The sequence below is a fragment of the Lontra canadensis genome, unplaced genomic scaffold, assembly GCF_010015895.1.
Source record: "Lontra canadensis isolate GAN:19392208 unplaced genomic scaffold, GSC_riverotter_1.0 scaffold72, whole genome shotgun sequence".
NCBI classification, from domain to species: domain Eukaryota; kingdom Metazoa; phylum Chordata; class Mammalia; order Carnivora; family Mustelidae; genus Lontra; species Lontra canadensis.
This window is the reverse complement of record NW_022631066.1, coordinates 7255285-7280641: the sequence shown is the minus strand read 5'-3', so window position 1 is coordinate 7280641 and position 25357 is coordinate 7255285. Positions and strand designations below refer to the sequence as shown.

Here is a 25357-nt window from a genome sequence, read left to right as displayed (position 1 = left end):
TATTTGCCAGACTCTGCTACAGTTACAGATGCTCTCTCATTTGCAACTCAGACTATCTCTACCTTCTTTACAGAGGACTCTGAAGCTTAAGAAAACCACTGACTGGGGCTGATGAGATAGAACTTTAAAATATCGATCATCAGACCCTAATAACAATATCCTAAGGTATTGTCATAATTTTTTATTTTGTGTGAAGAAATAAATCCATGTACTTTTTTTTTTTTTTTTTTACCCCGCAGACATATCTGCTTTGTTCACTACCAGAGTGAAATTGTTTCTAAAACAACTCGGGCTTCATTCCACAAAACTTGAAAATAAATGTGGTAATGATTTCTTTCCTTCTTTTGGCATTAACTCAACAAAAAAATCTATTTCAAAAGAAGGAAACTCAGTGAGTGTTTACAGTACATATATGCCTCTAAGATTAATTCACAGAAAACATTTTAACATACTTTCCCAAAAACTATGTGAATAATTTACATAAAACAGGTAACTGTAGCATAACAAATTAGGAATTTTCCAGAACCAAAACTGCTTCGTAACTATGAACATGGACAACTTGTAAAAATAACCAACATTCGGGGCACCTGGGTGGCTCAGTGGGTTAAGCCTCTGCCTTCAGCTCAGGTCCTGATCTCAGGGTCCTGGGATTGAGCCCCGCATCAGGCACTCTGCTCAGAAGGGAGCCTGCTTCCCCGCCTACTTGTGATCTCTCTCTCTGTGTGTCAAATAAATAAATAAAATCTTAAAAAACATAAAAATAAATAACCAACATTCTCACAAAAAAATTTTAAAGTCTTTTTCGATCTATGATCATACCTAACTCTTGATACCTACCAATTGGTAGTTCACACTACTGACTACAGAGAGTAGCAACTCTTATACCAAAAAAAAAGAAGTATCCAGAAATTCTGAGCTTTCTGAAATTTTAATTTTCATTAAAAGATGTAATACATTTTTAATGCTATAAAATCGGTTTCTATATAAATCATGTTAATTTTGGAATTGAAACAAAAAAATAACACCAGACTCTGGTGAGCATGCTTATGCACTCAAGTTGCAAATAAAGTTGTATCTTTGAAAAAGAATATTTGATACTCAAAAATCTACATTCTCCCAACTGAAAACCATTCACAAGTCATTTTTTCTCTTTGAGTACACTTACTGTAAATTAGTCTTTCCACTTCCTCAGTTTTAAGATTAATTTCTGTTGTAAAGGTTCTAATGAAGTTCAGTTAAAGTTTAACTCAATAAAAACCAGGTTCTGAACATTTTCATTTAGGCTCAAACCTATTTTAGTCAACTGATGATTGAATTATAAATCATTCAGGCAAATGATAATTACTTTCTGTCATGCATATTTCTTAAAAATAGGAACATATACATTTTCCACAATCTTGAATATATTCCTTTGTGTGTATGTGTGTTTGATTTACAAAAGAAACTAGAAGTTCTCTTCAATTAACAATACGACTATACTGAAATCTTATAACATAGTTTCTAACTGTAATGATGTCCATTTATCTCCTATTATTAAATTCAGCACAGCAAAAACACCTGCTACCCTGGATGTTACCACCATGACCTGTCTTATGTTCTATACGTACTACATCAGTGCATGGACAGGGCAATTATATGGGAATAAAATAATATATGCTTAAAAAAACACAGAATGTCTTAATTCTTCATATTACGTAAGTTTTTCATTTTTCAAGTTTTTCATTTTCAGTTTTCAAGTTTTTCATTTGTATAAACTTCCAACTGTGATGGTCATTGATTGGAGACAATACAGAATGACGCAGGGATGTTGTTTTCAGTGATACGAAGTACAGGGAGAGGGTACTTCTAAGAAGACCTCTCCCTCCACCCGCTGATGCTTTCCTTCCATAGCGTTCCTCCAAGGTGATGCAGTAACTAAGTTGCCTGCACCAGGGTTGTCTCCCATCTTGCTAAAAATGCAGACTTTCGGCCCCACGGCTGCTGATATACCCTCTCTACTGGTGGGGGGGGGGCAGTGGAGGGGCAGGGAGTCAGGGATCTTAGCTGACCCTCATAAAACTGTGCTCTGAAAACCATTTTTCTGCGGGCTCTATCCTCAAAGTAAAGCCACAAAGCGTTAAGTGGATTGAAGAATAATTTTTAATTCTCAACTGTACAAATTGAATTTTAAAATATAGGGATAAGGCGCTACCATAAATCAAGAAATAAAATTAATTTTTACAGCAATCTCAATCTTGTGTTAGTTAGCATTTTAGTATAGCAAGATAACATGGTAAGAGGATATAACAGCATTAACAGAATGCTATGGTTAAGAAATCTTAAGCAAATTCGAAGTACATTAATTACTCACAGAGATTTATAGTCTAGGGCCATTAAAGTCAATATAAAGGTGAGTTAATAATATGCCTGGAAATTGCATGTGTAAAAAGAATATAGTACTTTTTAAGGACTTAAAAAGATATCAGTCTTCATATATCAGAGGACAAGCATAATCAGGTTAAAAAAAAAATCCCAGTGCCTGATTTCAAAGACCAACTCCACAGAACCAGACCAATAGGCCTTCTATTACTAAAATACCTGTGTGTTACCCCACTACCAAAACACTAAAAAAACTGAAACCCTAACACACTGAAGTTAATATCCACAATAAATGAAATAAATCAATATTCCTGCTGAAAATGTGCATAAATAAAATCTAATCACAAGGAAACCTCAAATCCAAATTGAGAGACTTTCTACAAAGGAACTCCTCTGTACTGTTGGAAATGTCGAAGTCATGAAGCATGAAGAAAAGTCAGGGAGCCACTCTAGACAGGAAGAGGTGACAAGGAACTGTGACGCCTGAATCGGGACCACATCTTGCCCAAAACATGTTTGTGGTTTGTTCCCAACACCCTGCTGAGGAAGTTTGTGTGAGGTCCCAGCTGAGAAAAAGATACTCTATCAACGTGAATTTCCTGATTTGGGTCATTGTACTGTGGCTGTGTATGAGGATGTCCTTGTTCTTAGGGAACATACAGTGAAGTCATCATAAGTGAATGTTTTCAACTTACTCTCAAATGGTTCACAAAATATTATGGAGAGAGAAGGAGTGAGGAAGGGAGTGAGAGGGAATACTACAGCAAAAGGGGCAAAGTGTTAGGGCTCAGGAATTCAAGGGAAGGCTATCTAGCATTCTTGCAACTTTCCAATTAGGTTTAAAATTATTTCAAGAAAAAAAATGCTAAAAATATTTTTTAAAGCTGCTAATAGGAATGCTAAAAAAATATCTAAAAACCTTAGAACATATTTTTAAGCTTCAGATCTGGAGGAATGACATGTCTATTTCAATTTGTTTTGAAATCTAGACTAAAAATATGAACAAATTGAATTTTCAATTCCATTCAATGCCTTTATACTAGAAATTACAAAACAGTTACTTTTCCTTCTGTCAGCTATATGTATATTCCAGATCACTATATAGGTTAATGGAAAATATTTCTGTTTTACACATTCATTTGAAAAGTAATTCAAATGCTGTTTTTTTTTTAAAAAGACTTTATTTATTTATTTGACAAACAAAGATCACAAGTAGGCAGAGAGACAGGCAGTGGGGGGGAAAGCAGGCTCCCCGCTGAGCAGAGAGCCCAACTCGGGGCTGGATCCCGGGACCCTGGGATCACGACCTGAGCCGCAGGCAGAGGCTTTAACCCACTGAGCCACCCAGGTGCCCCATCAAATGCTGGTTTTTATAGTTATTTTTTTCTTATAGTTATTTCCTTCCTCTTCTTGTGCCTTAATGATTTAAGTTTCATAGCTATCATTGATTTTGAGTCTATTTGAAAAGTTTTAAACCAGAATGTTATTTAGTGGCGATGATATACTTGTATACACATAAGTAACAAAAAAATCCTACCACATCGGATTACCAATGCATGACATTTTATAATTATTTTGCAATGTGATTTCCTAGCCAATCTAACCTAACAATCATGTCAGAGGTCTTACTGCGTAGGATGGAGAGAGATATGATAAGAAAAACATGCCAATTCCCCTCAACAGTCCTTGGCACACAGTTGGCACAGGTTACTGTGTGATTCCATTTCATTTCCCATGTCTCATCAGAAACCACGAGATAGTGGGAGACCAAACAGATGCTTACAAATCCAAAGATGAGACAATAATGCACCTGAGAATCTACAGAGGTCAAGCAATAAAAGCTTTTGGTGAAAATGACTTTGTGTTTATTTTGGCATACTTCTAAAAATTAAGTTATAACAGGGACATTGTTGTATTAATATCAGATTAAGGCTATGAAAAATAAAAGAAAAAAGGACTTGCACATGCTGTACATATTTTATATCAATCTTTAAAGCTATGAAAAATGAAAAACAATCAGAATTTTGTGGAATATTATTACATATAATTGAAAGTTGCTAGCATCATAATTTCTTGGTATATGTTTTTCAAATGCCAAGGTCTACAGGACTGAATGGAAGTTCTGTTTGATTCATGTCCTGGTTTGCCTAATGGAAAAGAAAAGTTGAGAAGACTTCAGGAGAATTCCAAGAGATGCAGGTGCAGGGAACACATGCAAAGGAATTTCGAATACTTTCTCTTTCAAATCAAACTCTGATTTAAACACTTTACTTTCTACCCAAGGGACAGTTTAGAATTAGTTGAATATCGAAGATACTGAAGAAAGACTAACTCTAAAGTTTAGGGATACCATGCTAACAAAGGTCACTAAATAATAGTTTGACCATTTTTCATTTTTATTAAAGTTAATCACAATTCCTACTTCGGGATATGCCACAACTAAACGAAAAAAAGAGTTACTACAGCTGCTTGAAGGGAGTACAGGTTGAATTAACACAAGTTTTAGGAACAGCATTTAAAATACTTTTCATAAGACAGGCATCTGACAGGATCAAGATGTATGGGAACTTCTTAGGCTATGGCACCAAAGGGAAAAACTCCCCAGAAATTTCTTCCATATAAAAATTCAAGATAAAAACAGATCAAGCAGAGTAAAGGCAGAATGAATATTTGCATTTGGAGAATTAGTAACCTCATACATAGAACACACAGTGCTTGTTAAAACATTCAGCTGCAGAGATATGTTAAAACGTAATAAGGGAAATAGCACCTTTTGAAAATCATGTTACCCAAAATGAAAGTTTGCAAAAACGATTCTGAACTGCAAATCTTCATATGAAGAAAATTGAGAAGGTGGTACCACAAAACAAACAGTTTGGAAAAGTGTAATGTTACATGATGACTGCAAGCACAAACAGTACAGAATACTGAAAGCCAAAATTCCACCTCCATATCTGCAATAGGCAAAACAAAACAAAACCATAAACAAACAAAAAAAAAAACCCTTTTCTTTTAAAGTTATACATCTAATATTCTCTCTAAACTGGGTCAGTAAAGCAGCATACCTTAATGTAAGGGGAAAAAATTTAAAGGGCTTCCTTAGGAATTAAAAGCAGTATTAAAGTATCAGTCTATCTATCTACTATCTACTAAATACATGGTCTATCTACTGTCTGCTAAACACATGGACGAGAGGTTTATTATAAGACTTCTTGCTTGAAATTCAATGTAATTCAGAATAAAATGAGTCTGTTATGTCATATGCCAAACTTTTCATTATCTAAGTCCCACAAGGGATTATCAAAACATGATTTTTACTAGATGATTCCAGGTATAGAGAAATCTTTCTCAGCCAGAATTCTGACTATAACATTATAATCAAACCCAATGTTATTCTTTTTTCACAAGTGAGACAAAGTATACACTTATTCTTTCTAATCCCTTAAGATCCTTATAGTTGAAAAGGTTGTCCTTGAAGGTTAATGCAAATAAAAATAACTTTGCTTAGCAGTACATGTAATTTTAACAGCCTAAATATTTATCCAAAGATTTTCCAATTGTGATATCTACTTGAATATTCTTGTTATACACCTGCTTTATCTCTATCAAAAGTCCTATCAAAACAAATTATGTCCATGCGTCCCAAAATAACTATTAATCAACGGCCTTATAACTTGTAAGAAACAGATCTTGGGTTCACGAAATACCAATACATTATTAACATGTTATTATAATTCTGCATTTACTTTCATTTATAAATATCACATAAATACCACCAGCAAGTACCATAATGTGAAATCATTAAACTAATTTGTAAATATTGATTTAAAAACCTTGGAGCATATGCTGCAAAAACAAAAAATTAGTGAAACTTTTTTTAAAAAGGTTTTTCCCCCTCCAGGTAATACACCCAATTATTTTCCTAAGGATCATCACCTCCCCAGGAGTTGGTAATAAATATTGCATAGTTCTTACAGAAAATGTGAAGACAAATATTGGCAAAAACCGCATCTCACGTTATAGTCTAAGAAATCATACAATCTGTAGTATTTCATAAAGTTGTTTATTCTTGTTATTAAAACTTGGACTCAAGTAATCCTGGTTATTCTGGAAAAAGCACCTTGTTCGGGGGCATGGTTTAGTCATCCTTTTCTACAATCACCTCTCCGTGAAGCACCTTTCTTCTTTGGCGTAACATATGAAAATAGAGTTGTGGAAACACTGATGGAAAAAAGAAAACAAAGGAGGATGCTGTTGACAATTATTTATACTAGAAACCTCCCCCCACGTGGGCAGTCTGAGGGCAAGAACAGCATCTGTCCCCGCAGCCTCCTGTCCCCCGCGCTGTCAGAGCTCAGGCTGAGAGCGCATGCGCAGAGGCCGCACACAGTAGGTCGCACACGGCACCCGGTATCCCGCCCTCTGCAGGCCTCCCGCAGGCCTCCGGGGTTTCCAGGCTCGCCTCTTTCGATGGCGATCTTTACAAATTGAAGGTTTGTGGTCACCCTGCCCAGAACAAGTTTCCTGTCCCCGTTTTTCCAACAGCAGGTGCTCACTTCGTGTATCTGTGTTACATTTTGGGTTACATTCTCAGGATATTGCAACCTTTTTCATTATTATTATTGTACTCGTCATATGAGTGGTACTGACTCGCTGAAAGCTCTGATGATGGCGAGCATTTATTAGCAATAAAGTGTTTTTTAATTAAGGTGTGCAGAGTGATGCTATTACAAATTTAAGAGACCACAGTATAATGTAAACATAATTTTTATATGCACTGGAAAAAAAAAAAACAAACCCATGGTTGGACTCACTTTATTACACTGTTAGCTTTAGTTGTCGGAACTGAACCTGCAGTATCTCTGGGGTATGCCTGTAATGCTGAGGATTCTTTACCAAAGTTAAAAGTTAAGTATCCTGATAAAGATATCTTCATAATGACCTGGGACGCTGTTCCAGAATGTTCTGGCGCAAGGAAAACTGCCTGGCCCCCTTCTCTCGGGTCCATCCGCTGTCCTGTACCATGAGGGCATCTCATGGACATATGTGGGTGTCTAAGCCCACACAACCCAGCTTCATCCATGCCCCTCACAAACGTTCCTGTTCCCTGCAAGTGACTATCAAAAATTTGACCTAAAAACCAACCACTATTGGCATTTAAGTGAAGAGAGTAGAGCTTCACCAATTCATGGCAACTACTGAAAGGTGATGAGACGTTAGTGAAAAGGCTGAGTAGTTCAAAATGTCTTAAGAAAAGCGGCTTCCTTATGTTCTGGTATATAGAGCAACATACACACAAGACTAAATAACTTTTCCAAGTGTATGCTCAAGGATTAGACAGAAATGACCTGACATTTTCTGGGACTATATGTTTATATTCAGACAAATGTTTCTAAATGCTGGCCAACAATTCACTGATGTGTGCTCTATCTTTTCTTTAAAAAAAAAAAAGGTAATTCAGCTTCTCTTTAAATGATTCTGAGAAAGCAATCATCTCTGTATTGATTTACTTACCTTTTTCCTTGTAACTTTAAGAGTCCTTTTTGACTCGCTCAACTCTTCCATTATTTAAAATTATGAATAAACGTGGGGTTGAGCAGAGGTTTTGATGTATTTGTAAGCCATCACGTCTCCTTGCTTATTAAACTAGCGATCATACTTTACAAAAATACTCACTGCTTATGCTAAATCAAAGTACTAATGACCATATACTTACATGGTATATATGAGGCCATGGTTATAAGAAGGAAATAGTAGTAGTCAAAAGAGACATTGTATTTATTCGGAAGTCTTATTGAAAACATTCCTGTCTTCTTCACGTATGGTAAGGCAGCATATATTGTAAGAAGTTCACCAACAACTCCAACGGGATATAAGATGATAAAAAAATTATATCTGGAGAAAGACAGATCCCAGAGAATTATTTTTCTAAAATAATGACTGGATTTGACATTATCGTTCTTTTGCTACTACTGTCTTTAAACTTAAAAATACACATATTTACGGTGCCCCTCACAGGTTAATTTTTTTCTATTTTAATCATTTGTTTGTTTTTGTTTTTAAAGGTTTTATTTATTTGACACAAAGATGGAGAGTACAAGTAGGCAGAGCAGTAGGCCGAGGGAGAGGGAGAAGCAGGCTCTCTGCTGAGCAGGGAGCCCAGTGCAGGGCTTGATCCCAGAACCCTGGGATCTGGGTTAAGATGGTTAAGCTGCTTAATGAACTGAACCACCCAGGCACCTTAATCACTTGTTTATTGTTTTAATTATCCTCCTTTCTTCTCATAGCAGTTTCCATTTTAGATGGCAAAATCTTAATAAAATAAGAAGTCAACTTACTTTACAGTACTGAAATAATGGTATATGTGTTAACAATGTATATGTGTGTGGTTTTATATTGGAAAGGACATAAGTGTTGTAAATAATACATTATAAAGCACCTATAAGTATTATAAGACACTGTAAGGGTAACTTCTTTGACACCTGGAATCAAACTGAATGTTGTTTTTTGTTTTTTTTTCCCCCTTCAGCTAGTCATTTATTGATCAAGTGCTGTGCTTTAAAAGACCAGTTATGTCTGGGTGGCTCAGTTGGTTAAGCAACTGCCTTTGGCTCAGATCATGATCCCGGGGTCCTGGGATCCAGCCCCGCATCAGGCTCCCTGCTCAGTAGAAAGCCTGTTTCTCCCTCTCCCTCTGCTGCTCTGCCTGCTTATGCTCTCTCACTGTCTCTGTCAAATAAATAAAATCTTAAAAAAAAAAAAAGACCAGTTATGATCCTAATTTTATATCTAAATCTCGAAATTACCAAAGTGGTTCTTGGAAGCATTTGGAAATCCCTTTGTGGTTACTAATTAAAAGACAGTTAATTACTATTTCAGAAAACTGACATAATACTACTAAATATATATTTATACATATTCATATATTTGGTATATCTAATATATAAATAATACTAAAGTATCAGCAACTACTAATGAATATATTATCTAAAACTGTTCTCTTAACAGAACAGGTAAGAGAAACTGTTTCCAAAATTCCCACATTAAAGGAACAGTTTGCTTAAGATAGCTAAGAAAGTTCTATTCAAAATCCAAAATCACAGTTTGTTCATTTGGGCTGTGGCAAGGTCTCTAACACACAGTAGGCCAGCCATTACTCATGCCTATGTGAGGGCAAGGCTCTATGAGTCTCTGTGGGCCTCCAGCAAGAACAACTTCAAGGATCCAAGGTAGCAACATTTCTCCACTGAAGAAAATCATTTCTCTCAAAGGCAGTTACCAAAATAAAGGTTAAATTGTTGGTAGAAAAAGACAGAAATCAATTAATCCGTATTTTATTTCATCATTTTGTTGGCATTAAGATATTTGTAAAGAAATGTTAAATTTATCAGTACAGCAGAAACTTGGAGACAACTTAAAAATCACCTTATTCCTGTATGTCAAGGATATACACGGGTAAGACATGGTGTGGGAACAGAATCATTTGCCAAAATAGATTCAGTGGCGAATGGAAAGACCAATGATCCTTTTATTGTACCTGTTTATCTCCTCCTTGCCATGGGTAGATCATCTGCTTTCTTACTACTAGTAGTATAGTTATTCGTGTATTATTTAAATCACTCTTTTCCAATCTTAATTTCCTAACTCAATTAAAAAATCAGATAACTGAACATTTTATATCCCTTTTCGAGTAAAACATCCAAACTTATTTATGGAGTTTTTAAACTTTATGTGACTCTCCAGTGATTTTTCTGGAAGCATTGTTCTTAAACAGAAAAAAGCGTATCACTCCTAGACTAAAGTAGTTTGAAACCTTCAGCCACTGATTATTTTTAATGCAATGATAGCAAATGATATAATTTACTGGCTTTGTACTTTAGAAAGATTGCATGTCACCCACTCTGTAAGTTTTGATGGCAGCATGAGAAATTTAACTACCTATTCAGAAAAAGAATTCCTCGTTAAAGGTTCTTAATTGTTACCTAAACATTTTTTGAAGGGGATGCATTTTTGAAATTAAAATGGAAATTAACATCAAACATAACAACATACAAGTGCCTGTTCAGTGGGCTTTTCTAGGAACACTTCTTACACATAAGTAGAATGGAAGTATATTCAAACCATCACAGTAGGCCAGCTATATATAAATAAGAACCCATTCTTACTGTGAAGTTTTATTTGAGAATGACAACCTCAACATTTGAACATAAATACAGATGTTATTTTAAGTTTTTAATAAGGCTGACAAATATATATAGATGGTTGGAGTCTTTTGAGGTTTTTAACATGAAATATTACTCGTGATTATGATTAACTGACACGTGTTATGCTAACAGGTGCATTTCAAAGTTGAAAGGTCTTAGAGTACTTGGTTTAACATTAGTTCAATTGACAAAGGATTTCTAAACAGCAAATTTAAGCATGTTTTCAACTTCTCCAGAAAGTCAATACATGCATGGTGCATTCCGAAAGGCAGACAGACGAAACATTAAAGACTATTATCTTTCTCAAATAAGTTCTACAAATGCAGCAAGTGAAGAGACTGTCGTAGGAGTTAGTATTTTCAAAGGTGCTGGAGGTCCGGAAGACTGAGGCCATCACGCAAGATTCAAGGCGCACTGAGATTCATTCTAGGATTAGTCCAGCAACACGGCAAACTGCCAACCATGTGAAAAGCCCAATCGCTCAAAGTGAAAAGATGCTCGGTTATGGTAAGAATAAAACCAACCTAACATAGAAATGGGAGCGCAGCCTCCTTATGAGAGACAATAGGTTTAAGCTTAAATTATAATTCTGGGGCGCCTGGGTGGCTCAGTGGGTTAAGCCGCTGCCTTCGGCTCAGGTCATGATCTCAGGGTCCTGGGATCGAGTCCCACATCGGGCTCTCTGCTCAGCAGGGAGCCTGCTTCCCTCTCTCTCTCTGCCTGCCTCTCCATCTACTTGTGATCTCTCTCTGTCAAATAAATAAATAAAATCTTAAAAAAAAAATTATAATTCTGAAGCAGTTCAATAAACAAAATGATAAGCCACAAATGTCTAAAAAGGAGCAAAGGCATATAAAAAAAAGTCTGAGTATAAATATAATTAACAGTGATTATCTTCATGGAGGAGGATTATAAGCAGTTCAAAAGGTCTTTTTCCCCTTCATTTTGGATCTTTTAATATATTCTATAGTCCATTATATTTCAACAAGTATAATATATGGGTAATGAAAAAGGATTGTAGATACTAATTATCAAAATAATTCAATTATTTTATCATTAATTATATTTTATCAATAATTATATTGATAATTGATATATATTGATATATATATTGATACTGATATATTGATATATATTGATATTGATAATTATATTATACTTATTATTTATCAAAATAATTTAAATCATGCAAAAAATGCCAAATTTTTGGCACAGAGTTTAACTAATATAATTTTAAAAAAATGTACGTTTTGCTTTCAAAGAAAAATGAGTGACCAATTCAGGTTATGTGAGGATATTGACACAACTTGTCTGGCACTAATTCTACTCAAAATACATATTAATATGATTTTTCTCTGATCACTAAATTAAGCCTTTAGAATTGAAGTTACAACACTGCTAGTAGCTAAGAAAACAGCATCCTGGCATCATGGGCTAAGACAAATTTTCCTTCCCTAGTGTTAGCTCAGCACACAAAACACACATGCACTAGTGAGAAACTAAACTGCAAGACGCCACCTGGCCCATTTAATGAAGTATGGCAAGTGGTCGAGAAGACTGAACGTGTAGAAGGAATAGCGAGTGATCTCTGTCACAGTCCACGCGACCAGAAAAAGCACCACGCTCTCCTCATTCTGGATCTGCAGAATCACAGAGAAATCCACAGTGTGGTTTAACCTTGAACATTTTTCTCCATGAAGATATACTCATTTTTTACTATGTGTCTTTGAATTTCAGGGGTAGACAGAGGCAAGACAGAAAAACAGAGTCACCACTACGTAATTCATGAAAACACACAAATATGTCCTAGACACAGGAATGGTCAAATTTCTACTGCTTTCTCTTTCTTAGCCTTCGCTCTGGCTGCTAACTCAACCATCCTGTGACAACATCACCCCCTCAAAACCAGCATGGGAACCATTAGACAGTCTGCTTTCTATGGTCGTCTGATGGTACCCAGCCAACTGCAGTACTAGCTACTGCATCTGTCCACTCCTCTTTTGTCCTATGACCACCATTTGCATTCGGAGCCTCACCATCTTCTCCATCCAGACTACTCTAACAGCTTCCTAAATAGCCTCTCCACTCTTACTCTCCTCATGGATGGAAGTCTTCTCTCAACGCAAAACCAAAACACATTTGGAAGCAATGATCCTGAGATTTAAAAGCTTCTTTGGCTCCCCATTCCTTAACAGGACAAGAGGATCACAGTCAGGGTTCTCTACAATCTGAGCTCTGGAATCTCCCAACTTCATCTGCAATCTCTCAGCCTCCCACTACCAGCTCTCCCTGGTGACACCAACTTACTATTATTTCCATAACATGCTCTGAACGTTTATATCTTAACACATGCCATTCCCTCCAATTATAATGCTACTTACTCCCTTTTTAGTTCCCATGGAAAATCCTTTCTCACCCTTTAAGACCCAGCTAAAGCATTACGCCCTCTAGACAACTTTCCCCAAACTCTTCCTTTCGTCCTGAGCTGTAATTTGCTCACTTTCCTTGATCATATCTGTACTGTAACACCTGCCAGTTTGTATGAAAGTCTGTCTGCCTGACTCTTGGGTATCTATCAGTGCTCTCCTTACACACTCCTTACCTCCCTCAGTCAGGCTAAGTCCCCAGGTACACTGTAATATGTATTCGTCTCTTATTTCAAAGCACTAACACTAACATAATGAAACAATTACAGTTGACCATGAAGAATGTGGGGGTTGGGGCACCAATCCCTGCTGCATAGCCAAAAAGCCTGTATTTAAATTTTAAGTTTTAACTCCCCAAAACTCAACAACTAATAGTCTACTGTTGACCAGAAGCCTTATCGATAACCTATAAACATCTGAATAACACATATCTTGTGTGTTCTATGTATTATATATGGCATTCTTATAATAAAGCAAGCTAGAGAAAAGAAAATGTCATTTACAATATCGTAAGAGAAAATACTTATAGTATTCTAATTATCAGGAAAAAAATTATAAAAAGAAAAAATTCTGAGTATGAATGAACACGTGCAGTTCAAATGCAGGTTGTTCAAGGTCAACTGTACTTATGTAACTACTTGTTTACCGCTGCTCCCACTTACAGGATCCACAAGGAAGCGACCATATTCGTATCATTAACCGCCAGATCCCTAGCATAGCCTCAGGCTAGAAGAGTTGTGCGATCAGTATTTGCTGAAGGAGTCAACGTCTGTATGACCAGCACCCACTTCCCAACAACCAGTACGCAAAGAGCTGAAATGGCCCTATCCACTCTTGTAAAGCCAGACACAAGCACAGTGTCAAGTGTACAGAAGGCACTCAATAAATGTTGGCTGAGTTAGTTAAAGAGGGGTAGAAAGGTACCAGTGGGAAACTATTGTTGGAAAAAACTAAATAGTAATACTAATACAGAGATCCTTTCGAGGATTAAAAAAAGAGCAGATGGGTCTTTTTTCTCTTGGGGGCTAGCAACCCATTAGATCCTCTCTCACTTCTTTCCACAGTGGATGCCGGCCCACCCTGTCTTGTCTTTCTTCTTCCTCAGTCTTCAGACTTTTTGCAGTCCCGGCCCAGCTATTATATTTGCTCACTGTCTGGAACAGACTTTCTTTTATTCTGTTTATGGGGACTGCCTGCTTTTAAACTACGTGGCAATCTGAACACAAAGTCTGGCTCTCTGCGTGGCACACACTCACAGCTCAGGGCACGGCGGTCAGCCGTGAGGGGCCAGATGCACTGAGAGAGTTGAGTGAAAGACACTGGTCCGGAGAGGCTACCGTGCAGAGTGGTGGGAGAGCGGAAGAGCAGTGATCTGTCCCTGCGTGGACAGAGGCCAGTATGTCTCACAGACAAGGGAAGGGAGTTAAGGTATCATTTCAAGCAGACGAGGGACAAGAAAGGCATCTCAGGAATGGAAAGGAGGCCAGAGATCTGTCCTCAAGTAGACAGGAGATGCCGAAGGCTGTCAGAAGGTCAGAAGGGCCCATCTGGGAAATGTTTCTGTCACGGGTTTAAAAGGCCCAGTGTCTTGACATAGTGAGCATGGTGTTTGTTTGTCTAGAAGAGTTTAGGCCATTAATTAGATTCAGGTCTGTCTCCTGTCATGCCTCAATAAATAATATGCTAATTTCCCTAAGTTCCCCAGCCCTTCCAACTTTTCATTTAGTCTTTCCATTTGCTCAGATCTACAGAACTCTATTTGCTTTTTATGCCTGTTGCTACAACACTCCATGGTTAATGAGGAAAAATACACTGTTTATTGTGGCAACTTCAATACATAATCAAAGAGAATACACATCAATAGAAAATTTTCAGTTAACTATTTGACAGAATATGAGTATTCACTTTAAAAACTGGGAAACATCAGAGGAGAATAGATTATGGATATAAATATTTAGTTTGCTTGTGTTTCAAGGTCATTCTACTAATGCACTAAGTCAATGTACAATCACACTTAGATCCAAACCCAGCCCTTTTTTTGTCTAGTGGTTCTGCTCCCTGCAATATAGCGATGTTAGTATCTTAGATTCCTATTAATAAAAAAAACTTTCCTGAAGGCTTGTGAAGAGAACACGTTAGTGTCACTTACTGGTTTTATACTGTGAGTAATGAGCCACACCATGAAGATTCTTGAACTCACTTGGACCCCAGCCACAATCACAGAAGTAGGTACAATTCCTTAAAGAGAAAAATAAGTCAACCATTTCCCTAAAGGCAATTCACACCGACAATAAAAATTAAATCAGAAACTTACCAATTAAACAGTGGACTATCTGTAAGTAAATAAAGAAAAAATCACAAGTCAATAACATGCAACATAAAATAAACCCCTGTGAACACCGGTTTTCTACAAATCCATAGGTGGATGTCATTGGCAAAATAAGACTGATTTTGTTCAGCAAATAATTTTTCCAAATAAATATTACAACAATAGAAAACAGCATCATTGAAAACTTACCTCGAGCAAGGCAAATGTCTGGAAAAATTTAAGTGTCTTCTGAATACTTTTATATAAACCTTTGTGTGTTCCTTTTTCCATATAGAAACGTACCATGGCAATAGCTAAAACCAACCACCTAAAAGAAAGAAAGGTATTTTATAAAGTTCTATCAAAATGAATACCAATGATCTTCCTGAAAAGAAATGGCATAATTTATATAATCATATGTTGTTTTATTATGTTCTCAGTTCATTATTCTATTTAACAAAACCTACAGGAAGAAATGGCATTGTTTTTACATTGACTCTTCAAGGGGATAAAGAGAACATATCGGAGATCAACTAGATTCAAATGTCAAACGATGTCTGTTCCATGTTTGGTTTCAGCAGACTGACTGAAGAAATGATGTACCCCAAATGAGGTTATTAGAAAGTATTTCATAATTATACAAATATTTCTTAAGGTAAAAAGCTGTGAGTGTGTAAGTATGTACTTAGACAAATATATGGTATATATTTACATGTAAGTGTAAGTAAAAATATTTCATAGTAATTCTTTTCTTTAGAATTTGCACTAAACAATAACAACCATTGTGCCACAGAAGGGCATACATATAGGTCAGATATGGGCCTACTTTCAAAGAGTTTGCTTTACAAAAAGGACAAAATGCATATGCCTTTCCTTTTCAACTTCTACTTCTACACGACAAAGAGGTTCTGTGCTGTGACGACCAGCATTTCACACGCAAGGTACGCCTATGGAGACTGGCTTTCTCACCCTACACTCAATCTGCCAGAGACACTAATGAGAGTTCATTTTTTTTTCTAGTTTCCTTCACAATTACAAGAGCACTTTCAAGTTTCAAAAAGTTATGCCATCTGTAACTTCTTAAAATCCTTAGTAACACACCCATGGAAATGAGTAGCTACTCTAGGCTTTTTTAATTCAGTGGGCTTCAAAACATCTAGTTACATGGATTTATGAATGATAACACCATTACACAGTTTTAACTTTTTAATTAAAGAACCCTCATAAAATGGACAGTTTAGAGTTTTCCCACAAACGAGCTACAGATGAAATATGATGAACATGGTCAACAAGGTCAAGAGAAGACGGAGGCTAGAGCTTCTCTTCTGGGCACTTCCACTCCTCCTCAGCACACAATGAGGGGGAAAGCAAGGACGTTCCTATGAGGGGTGGTAAGAAGTCAGGTAAAATCTGAAATTGTCAGCAAGACCTTCCAAAGATGGAAATGTTAATGATACCAACAACAGCGATAATAACGCGTGTACTTTCAGAACGCTTTCAATGTTCCAAATGCACATTTAGCATATTAATATTTCATGCTCACAAAATCCCTGTGAGGTAGGGACGGCTATTATCCTATTTCACTGCTGAGGAAACAGGCAGAAGAGGTCACAGAGCCAGACAGCTGAGATGTAAACCCACCAATGAGCTCAGAGTCTATGTTCTTGAACCACGATGCTGTACTGGTTTGGCTACACACATGTAGGTGTGCCCTGGGATATTATTAATCACACTATTCACTATATTTGAATTACAGGTAAATCTTCAAAGTTATCAAGAGAATTGTGCTCAAATATTTTTAACCAATAGTAGTGTGCTATCAAAAAGGTCTGAGGGTCACTGTTATAGATGAGACAGTCACCGTGCAGAGACATCAAGATTTATCCTAAGTCTTAAAGTCAACAGTCTAGGTAGAAATAAGTCCTGTGACATCTCCCAACCCCCCATGCTATTTTCGCTCCACAATACCCTGGCTTTACTGGATTCAACTGACAGCTTCATCCCATATGTGGTCCAAACAATGGCTTCATCCCATATACAGGCCAACACTGAATTCTGTACTGGGCTAATCTGGGTGACATTTTAGATGTCTTCCTTAAAATGTTACGATTTTACCGTCTTCAATTTTAAGTCCCCATACTAATGATAAAAAAAAAAAGCATATCAAGATAGTTAAATCAACATTTTCATACACTTGTCTTTTTTAAGAAAAATCCAAACCAGACTTTTAAAAAAGATCACTTTGAGAGCTCATTATTACCCTACCAAAGAATTCATCAAAGGATTCATTTAGATGGCAACTTTTCTATATTTTTAAATAGCAAGATATAAAAATCCACGTATTATAACGTGGTAACAAATTTTACTGTTGTCCTTCCTATAGGTGGTAGTGTTGTACCACCTAGTATAGTGAAAGATCATACCAATTATTAACTTGTTCGAAAATAAAAGAAATTAACACTCCCGGTAGTGTTAGAAGGACCGCAGAGCCATCTATCCTAACTTCTCATCTGTTTTTCAGTCACTGTGGCCAGGAGCTAATCTAGACTAATGAGTGTTCACTAAGTCCACCATCGCAATGGGATGACAAAGTCTTTCCATAGGGGCCCTACATTTAACTAACTTTGCACTTTCTACATTCATTGGTTTAGTAATTATCCTTTTTCTAAAAATGCAAAAGCAAGTAGAGCTTCTGCAACTGTTTTTAAAAAATAGGCCAGAGCAACTGATTACCCAAATATGAACCCAGAGAGATATGCTCAGTCCTTGAGAAAGTACTTTCTTTGGAAAATATATAAACATGTGCTTTATATGTCAAAGATTGTTTGCTTGTTAGCTTAATTCATTTCTTTATTCATTCATCTCCATGTTCAACATTTATTGCTAAGCCAGGGAGTGTTGGGAAATTAGAAATAAATAAGACTTAGTTCTTGTCTCAAGGAACTATTAAATTAGTAAGTAGAGAAAACAATGCAGTGCTGTACCAGGAGGTATGAGCCATAACTCACTAAACACAGGGTCTGCTTGCCATGGCATTACGCCATGATGACTCTGAAAAATCTTATGGAAGGAGGAGTTCTTTCCTCTGGCTGTTTCGGGGGCTTCTTTTCCCCCTGAGGTTTCTTGGAGACAACCAGCTCCATAAAGAACTTGGTTATCTACATTTGTATCTTCTGGTTTTGTTCCAATATTTCTTTTTAGATATGAATTATGAACAACTTCGCACAGACACAATGATACAGAGAATGGCATACGGAACCTCCAGAGCCCACTGCCCAGCTTCAAGCATTATCATCTTACGGACAATCCTATAGCTTCCAAAGTCAGTTCTTTCCTCACCATCCCCTCCCCTCATAATCTTGAAGGAAATCTCATACATTCTATAGTTTGATTCCTAATAAGAGGATTGCTTTTAATAGACCTTACCATAATACCACCATCCCAGGTAAAAAATCTTAGATCACAAAACATAGTCAGGATAAAAATTTCCTCAATTGTCTCATAATTTTTAAAAATCATGATTGAAATAAAGTTTATATGTTGTAACTAGTTGCTATGTCTTTCATAACTCTTAATCTATAGGTTTCCCCTCCCTCCCTCTCTCCATTCATCTCTCTTTCCCTCTCTTTTTTCTTTGTTGATGACACTGAGTGGTTTGTCCTGCAAAGTTACCCACATGTCACTTATTATGTTCTTCTGTCCCCCATATTTCCTGTGAAGTTGACAGTTAGTTCCACATCCTTGATCAGACAGATTCACATTTGAAGCTAATTCCTAAGTTATGTTGTGTGCTTCCCTGAAGAGCATGTAATTTCTAATCGTCCCTTTTGTTTGCAGTGTTAGCTTACTGCTGATCATTGCCCAGAGCCATTATTTCAGCAGTTACTGAATAATGTTGATATTCTAACGTTACCATTTCTTCTTGACATGTCCGATAAAGTAACCATGTGGAGGCTCGCCCAGAGATGGCCTCTCACATTCATACCATCCATACCTTCATACACTGTTCATTGACACCCCCAAGCTTCCTTTCCTAGACTAAACTGAAACTTTGTTAGCAGCCAATATGTGTTTCAATGTACTGCACATAGACACTTGTGCCAGTGGAGTTAAGCTGAAAGGTTCATGAAAGAAAAAAACGTTTTTTTTCAGTTAAGCTGAAAGGTTCATGAAAGAAAAAAATCTGGTTTTTTGGACTTCATGAAGAGTAAGACCTTCTCTTTGAGAGACACTGTGATGAAACTAAAACCAAGCCATAACTAGGAGAAAATATTTATAAATCACATATCTGGTAAAGACCTATATGCATACTATATTTTTAAAAAAAACTCTCAGAACTCAGTAAAAGAAAAATCAAACAACCTCATTTAAAAAAAAGGTGAAAGATATGAACAGATGCTCTACCAAAAAAGATACACAATTGGTAAATAAATGCATGGAAAGATGTTCAGTGTCGTTAGTCACTAGGGAAATGCAAAATAAAATCACAATGAGATAACATAACACACCTATTAGAACATCTAAAACTACAAGCACTGACCATACCAAGTGTTGGTGACGATGTACAGCTGCTCTCATTCATTGCCCACAGGGATAAAATGGTACAATCATTCTGGAAAAGTCTGGATAGTTTCTTAAATCAAGAATGCGACTACCGTATGACCCAGCCATTCCACTCACAGACATTCACCTCGGAAAAATGAAGTCTAAGTCCAAAGACTTGTACCTGAATACTCATAGCTTTGTCATAGCTCCAAACTGGAAGAACCAAAATGTCCCCCAACAGATGAACGGATAAGCAAGTTGGATAAATGAGTCCATACATGGGATCTACCCTCCTCAGGGATAAAATATATGTCTGTTCCTCACAGGCTGGGAAATGTATATGCCAGCCCCTTGAGTTTGGTGTTCTAATAACTCACACAATGTATACTCTGAAAATATCTTCAATAGCTTCTCTCTTGGTGTCAATCACCCTGCTGATCACTTCATATCCATGATCTTTTTATTCTTTGTAATAATCTAGCAAAGCAGTGTGTTGTTCCAATTAACAGATAAGAAAACTCAGGGTCAGAGTGTTTCAGTAACTTATCTGAGGCTACTCAGCAAAAAAGGGGTGAAGCATAGACTTTAACAAGCCTTACTGTACTCTATACAGATTAAAATCCAAACATGTTAGCAAGGCACTTAAGGCCCTGTGCAGAGTGGTCCATGCTCCTCCTCCAGCATCATCTCCCCCCTACACTTCAGGCCCACTTGCTACTGCCTCAACAACATGTCTAGGAATGCCTTATCTCTGTACCCTAACTCACACTGTTTTCTCATCCCTGCCTATCAAATCCTACTCATCCTTCAAAGCTCTGTTGAAATGCTATGATCACCACGGAGCTTTCTCTGACTCCCCCTACCTGTCTGACCTATCACCTCTGTCAAGCACGCACGCACTCTGTCTTTTATTGCAATATATAAATGTCCCTGGTTACACTTCTTCAAGGACGGAGCCTAAAATATTTATCTTATAAGACATAAGACAATGCATTTGACACATACGGGTTCAAAAGTCCTGAAAAGAAACAACAGCAACACCACCACTACCAAGAGAGAGAGAGACATGGAGGGAGAACTACTTCTCTGGTCACATACCTATTATGAACAAGTACCACAAAAATCCTCACATCTTTTAAAGGTGTAATCCTACTCCTGGGAATTCATCCTAAGTAACTATTCAACAGAAACAAATAAAAGCAAAATGTCATTAGGGGAATGAGTTAATCCATTATTGTACATTAACTCTATACACTCTTATGTAGCCACGAAAGAATATATTTATGAAAACTATGCAGAAATATTTGGTAGATTATTAGGTGAAAATAGAATATATAATAGAACAGATACCCTAGCTGCAATCCTCTTTAAGATGCATTTAGGATCTTACACTCGAATGAGGGACATGACAGACAATAAGCAACAATATGAATTAGTAAAATACATTGTACAGTTATAAGGCAATAAGTGCAATGACAAAAATAAAGCAGGCCAGAGGAATAATAGCATAATGGGGATAAATGCTATCTGAATGAAGATATTCACATAAAAGATAAAAAACAAAATGTCATGCTAAGCTTATAAAATTAAGCAAGTTCTTTTTTTACATCTATGTAAATACTTATCTATTATTTTATTGTTTTCAAAACTATTACAAAAGCTTAATATACTTCAAAGTTCTGCTAAAAGAGAAAAACAATAAGTTAAATGGACAAAAAGAACCTCAGCTAACCCTCCGCTATCCATACTAATTAATGTATACCTTGGTTCACCTACCACTTTCCACACTACAACCTTACTTACATCTGTTCTCCAACACCACCCTCCAATTAGATCAAGAAAATATACCGGGCTTTCTTGTATCTCATGCCTATTGCTAGAATTTACTCGAAATATTCACTTGAATTCACTCGAAATATCTACTGTCCACATATTTCAATCCTATTCCTTTTCAAATCTTTTTTTTTTTAAGATTTTATTTATTTATTTATTTATTTGTCAGAAGGAGAAAGAGAGAAAGCACACAAGCAGGCAGAGGCGGAGAGAGAGGCAGGCTCCCTGCAGAGCAAGGAGCTCAATGCGGGACTAGATCCCAGGACCCTGAGATCATGACCTGAGCCAAAGGCAGTGGCTTAACCCACTGAGCCACCCAGGTGTCCCATCTTTTTCAAATCTTAAAGCCTCTAAAGGCCTCCAAAGAGTTATATGGATTACTCCATTTTGGTCACCTCTGCTTTTAAACAGAGGTGAAAATGACAAGAGACCTTCCCAATATAGGCAGGGAGATAGATAAGTTTCAGATACCCGGTAATTTGCTGGGCAGGTAGGAAAGATAGGAATGAAGTGTGAGAATACAAATTCTGCTCCAGATGGGGCAGAAGAACTAGAAAGCTTCAAAGAAGATGGCTTGATTAAGAAGTCATATGAGGAACAAGAAGGATATCACACAAAGAGTGAAAGTCCTGAGCAAGAACGGAGAAAGAGGCATGAAAATAAAAATGCATGGTGCCTTGCCCGCATTATGAGTTACAGTTGATTTCAAATACAAAAGACGTGTAAGGAGAATTAGGGAGTTTATTACAAAGGCCCTTGAATGACCAACAGCCTAAATCCCTTAGATTACAGTGGAGGTAATAGGGAGTCACCGAAGGCTTTAAACTAGAGTTATGCATTGATTTTCACTTTTAAAAGGTTAACCTGGTTTTCAAAAGGGAGAGTGGACTGGAAAGCAAAGGGACAGCAAACCAGTTAACAAACAGCAGGTATTCCAAAAATGTTCCAAAAACTGGGTAAGACTATCACAGGAGAGAAAATTCTTTCAGTTTTCACTGTGGCTAAAGACAGCAGCCCAAGGTGGGTACTTGATTGTTCTCCAGTTGTTCCAAATATATTACTTTTCTTCTTCGAGATTATAAAATTCAGTAAAGCGTAAAAAGCAGCAGCACGTCTCTGGAGTCAGACTGTCTAGGCTGAAATCCAAGGCTGACACCTGCTGGTTGAATGATCTTGAGCAAATAACCTGTTTGCGCCTCAGTTTCCTAATCCCTCAAATGTGACATCATGTACCCCTCCCAGGAGGGAAAAGAACCAAAAATGAAATAGTACATCTAAAGTAATCAACACATTACCTGACACATAGCAAATCCTCAATAAATGTATTTTTTGCGAACTGTATTTGGTATTCAGGATTACACTAAACACACAATAAGTATTCAGTACTGGGTCAAACCATTTATTCTTTTCTATAAGTCCTGGAGTAAGTTTAAGATATTAAAAGATCCCCTACATTTATATAGATTAATAATACCTCATGTGATAATGAACAAGTAGCTTTTCAAAATGACAATGCAATTTAGAAACAGAAGAGCAATTTCCCAACTGGTCTTGAAAAGCCGTCGACACACAATTCATTTTGACGTCTCTCTGAAGAGCGACAGTCACTGTGTAACCTTATTTTTCTAAGTCATACTCAAAGTCAAATAAAAGTACGGGATATCAGTCACGAAGCACGGGGCGGTAAAGATGCTGGACACGAGTGCCATGCTCTGATACAGCAGGGTTTGTAAAATATCGTCCCAAGTAAGAAGCTCTGGGGCTCAAGAAAAAAAAAAAAAAATCAAAAGCCAAAACTCGTGGTGACATTAACAGTTCCGAACTCTGCCCAGCGATCTGCAGCACGAGGAAGTGCACCGCGGGGGCCACGGCCGGACAGCTCCGGCTCCGGGGCCGCGGCACTAGGCGTTTCTTCAACAGCAGCGGCAGGCAGCGGCGCCCGGGGCGGCCCCGCCGAAGCCACCTCCCCCGCGGGTCGGCCCCGCATTCCTGCCCAGGTCTATACTTAACCTCCGGCCCGCGCCCCGAGCCGCCGCGCCACGCCGTGCACCGTATTAGGCAATGCCCGGCGAGCAGGGCCCCGGCACCCCCCCGCTCCCCGCCCGCCCCGCTCGCCCCACTCGTCGGCCCCGCTCCACTCCGCTCCATTCAACACCCGCGGCCGCGGCGGCGCCCGCGCCCCTCCCCCACGGCCGCCACCCGCGCCCCCTCTCCGCGCCGCGCCCACCCCGCGGCCCCGCGCTGCCCGCACCCGGAGCGCCTTACCCGCTCGCCGCCCTCCCCGCAGCCCCGAGGGCCCCAGCCCCGCCGGCGCCCCGAGCGCTGAATGTCGGGGGGCAGCACCGCGGGGAGGGGGGTGGAGGGAGGAGAGGGCCCCTCTCTGCGCACGTACCCCGCGGTCATGGCGATGTTGTAGAAGGTGAGCCAGACAGTGGCCAACAAGCCGAGGCGCCTCCTCTTGCCGGTGGCCTCCTTCTCCTCGCCCGGCTCCGAGGCGCCGCCGTTGGTGCCGTCCTCCTCGCTGGACGCCATGGTGGCCGTGCACCCGGGGGAGGTGGAAGACAGGGGAAGGGGAGTGGGAGAGGGCCCCGCCGAGCGCGCCGCTGAAGCGCCGCCGCCCGCTGCCGCCGCCTCTGTCAGGCGCCCCATGTGCCGCGCGCAGGGGGCTCGGCGCAGCCAGCCGGGCCGCCCGCAGGGGGAGGAGCGGGCGCCCCCGGCCGCCGCCCCCGCCGCCCCGCCCCCGGCCCTCGGGAGCGCGCGCGGCGCGGGGATCCGGCTGCCCCGCCTGGGAGCCGGCCCGGGGGCAGTCTCGAGGCGGCTGCGTGGTTTCCGCTCCCACGGAAAGCTGTCGGCGTCTCTAGCTGGGACGTCTCGGGCGCTGGCGACCTGCCCCAGGCTGGTGCATTTAGTCGGGACGGACCGAACGCACCTGGACTTGGAGCGGTCCCGCCCAGCCTTTGGGACGGTAATTTGTGGAAGGGAGGACGGGTAGTGGGATCTCCCCGCTAAGAACGCGTTAAGACCTTCTGGGGAAGAGTCGCCCGCTTCAGTCTGTTTCACTTTTACCGGCCAGCGGGGCGTTACAGGACGACTACGGTAGAACAGCCTCACTTGCGTGGATTCCCCGGAGCCAGTGTTCTGAAGACATCACTGACTGCAGTGCAGCGTAGTGTCTGGATGCTGGAGGGAAGCTGGAGAAAAGAGGACATGAGAAGATACCAAAGGACAAAAGTTTGAGCAGATGTAGGCAACCTACAAATAAGGGCTGACAAGAACCCTTTCCTCCGCAGGATCCCACTGGTCTCCACTCTACCCCTTTCCTTTTGTATCTTCCTTCAAATACCCATGCTTTCTCCTAACAGCTCTCTCCTCTTTCCCCTTAAAGCACACAGCTGGGAAGACAGGATCGGGAGTCAGATTACTGAAATTCAAACCCCAAACTCCTGGTTCCACCACAGTTAAGACTAGCTTGTGAACTTGGGCACCTAAACTTATCTATTGCCTCAGTTTCCTCATTGGAAATAATTTATAAACCTATGTCATGGGTTGTCATGAGATGCAAGTCTCACACTTAAAAATCACCCATATAAATCACCCACACTTAAATCACCCAAATAAATGCCTTAAGGGTCTGAAGCAGTTTGAGTCCCCCCAAATTAGCGTATTAGCACCATTCTGGTGAC

At 39.0% G+C, this 25357-nt stretch overlaps 1 protein-coding gene across 1 annotated transcript; it reads right to left on the bottom strand.

Moving 5' to 3' along the window:
* Positions 1–6402: 6402 nt before the first annotated feature.
* Positions 6403–24389, bottom strand: HACD1 (3-hydroxyacyl-CoA dehydratase 1). Its single transcript, XM_032880894.1, has 7 exons — positions 24067–24389; positions 15507–15624; positions 15303–15321; positions 15138–15226; positions 12081–12202; positions 8075–8253; positions 6403–6579 (listed from the first exon to the last, which is right to left on the bottom strand). Exons 1-7 carry the CDS (start codon positions 24321–24323, stop codon positions 6497–6499), a joined length of 867 nt encoding a protein of 288 aa, XP_032736785.1. The 5' UTR covers positions 24324–24389; the 3' UTR covers positions 6403–6496.
* Between the last annotated feature and the right edge of the window lie 968 nt (positions 24390–25357).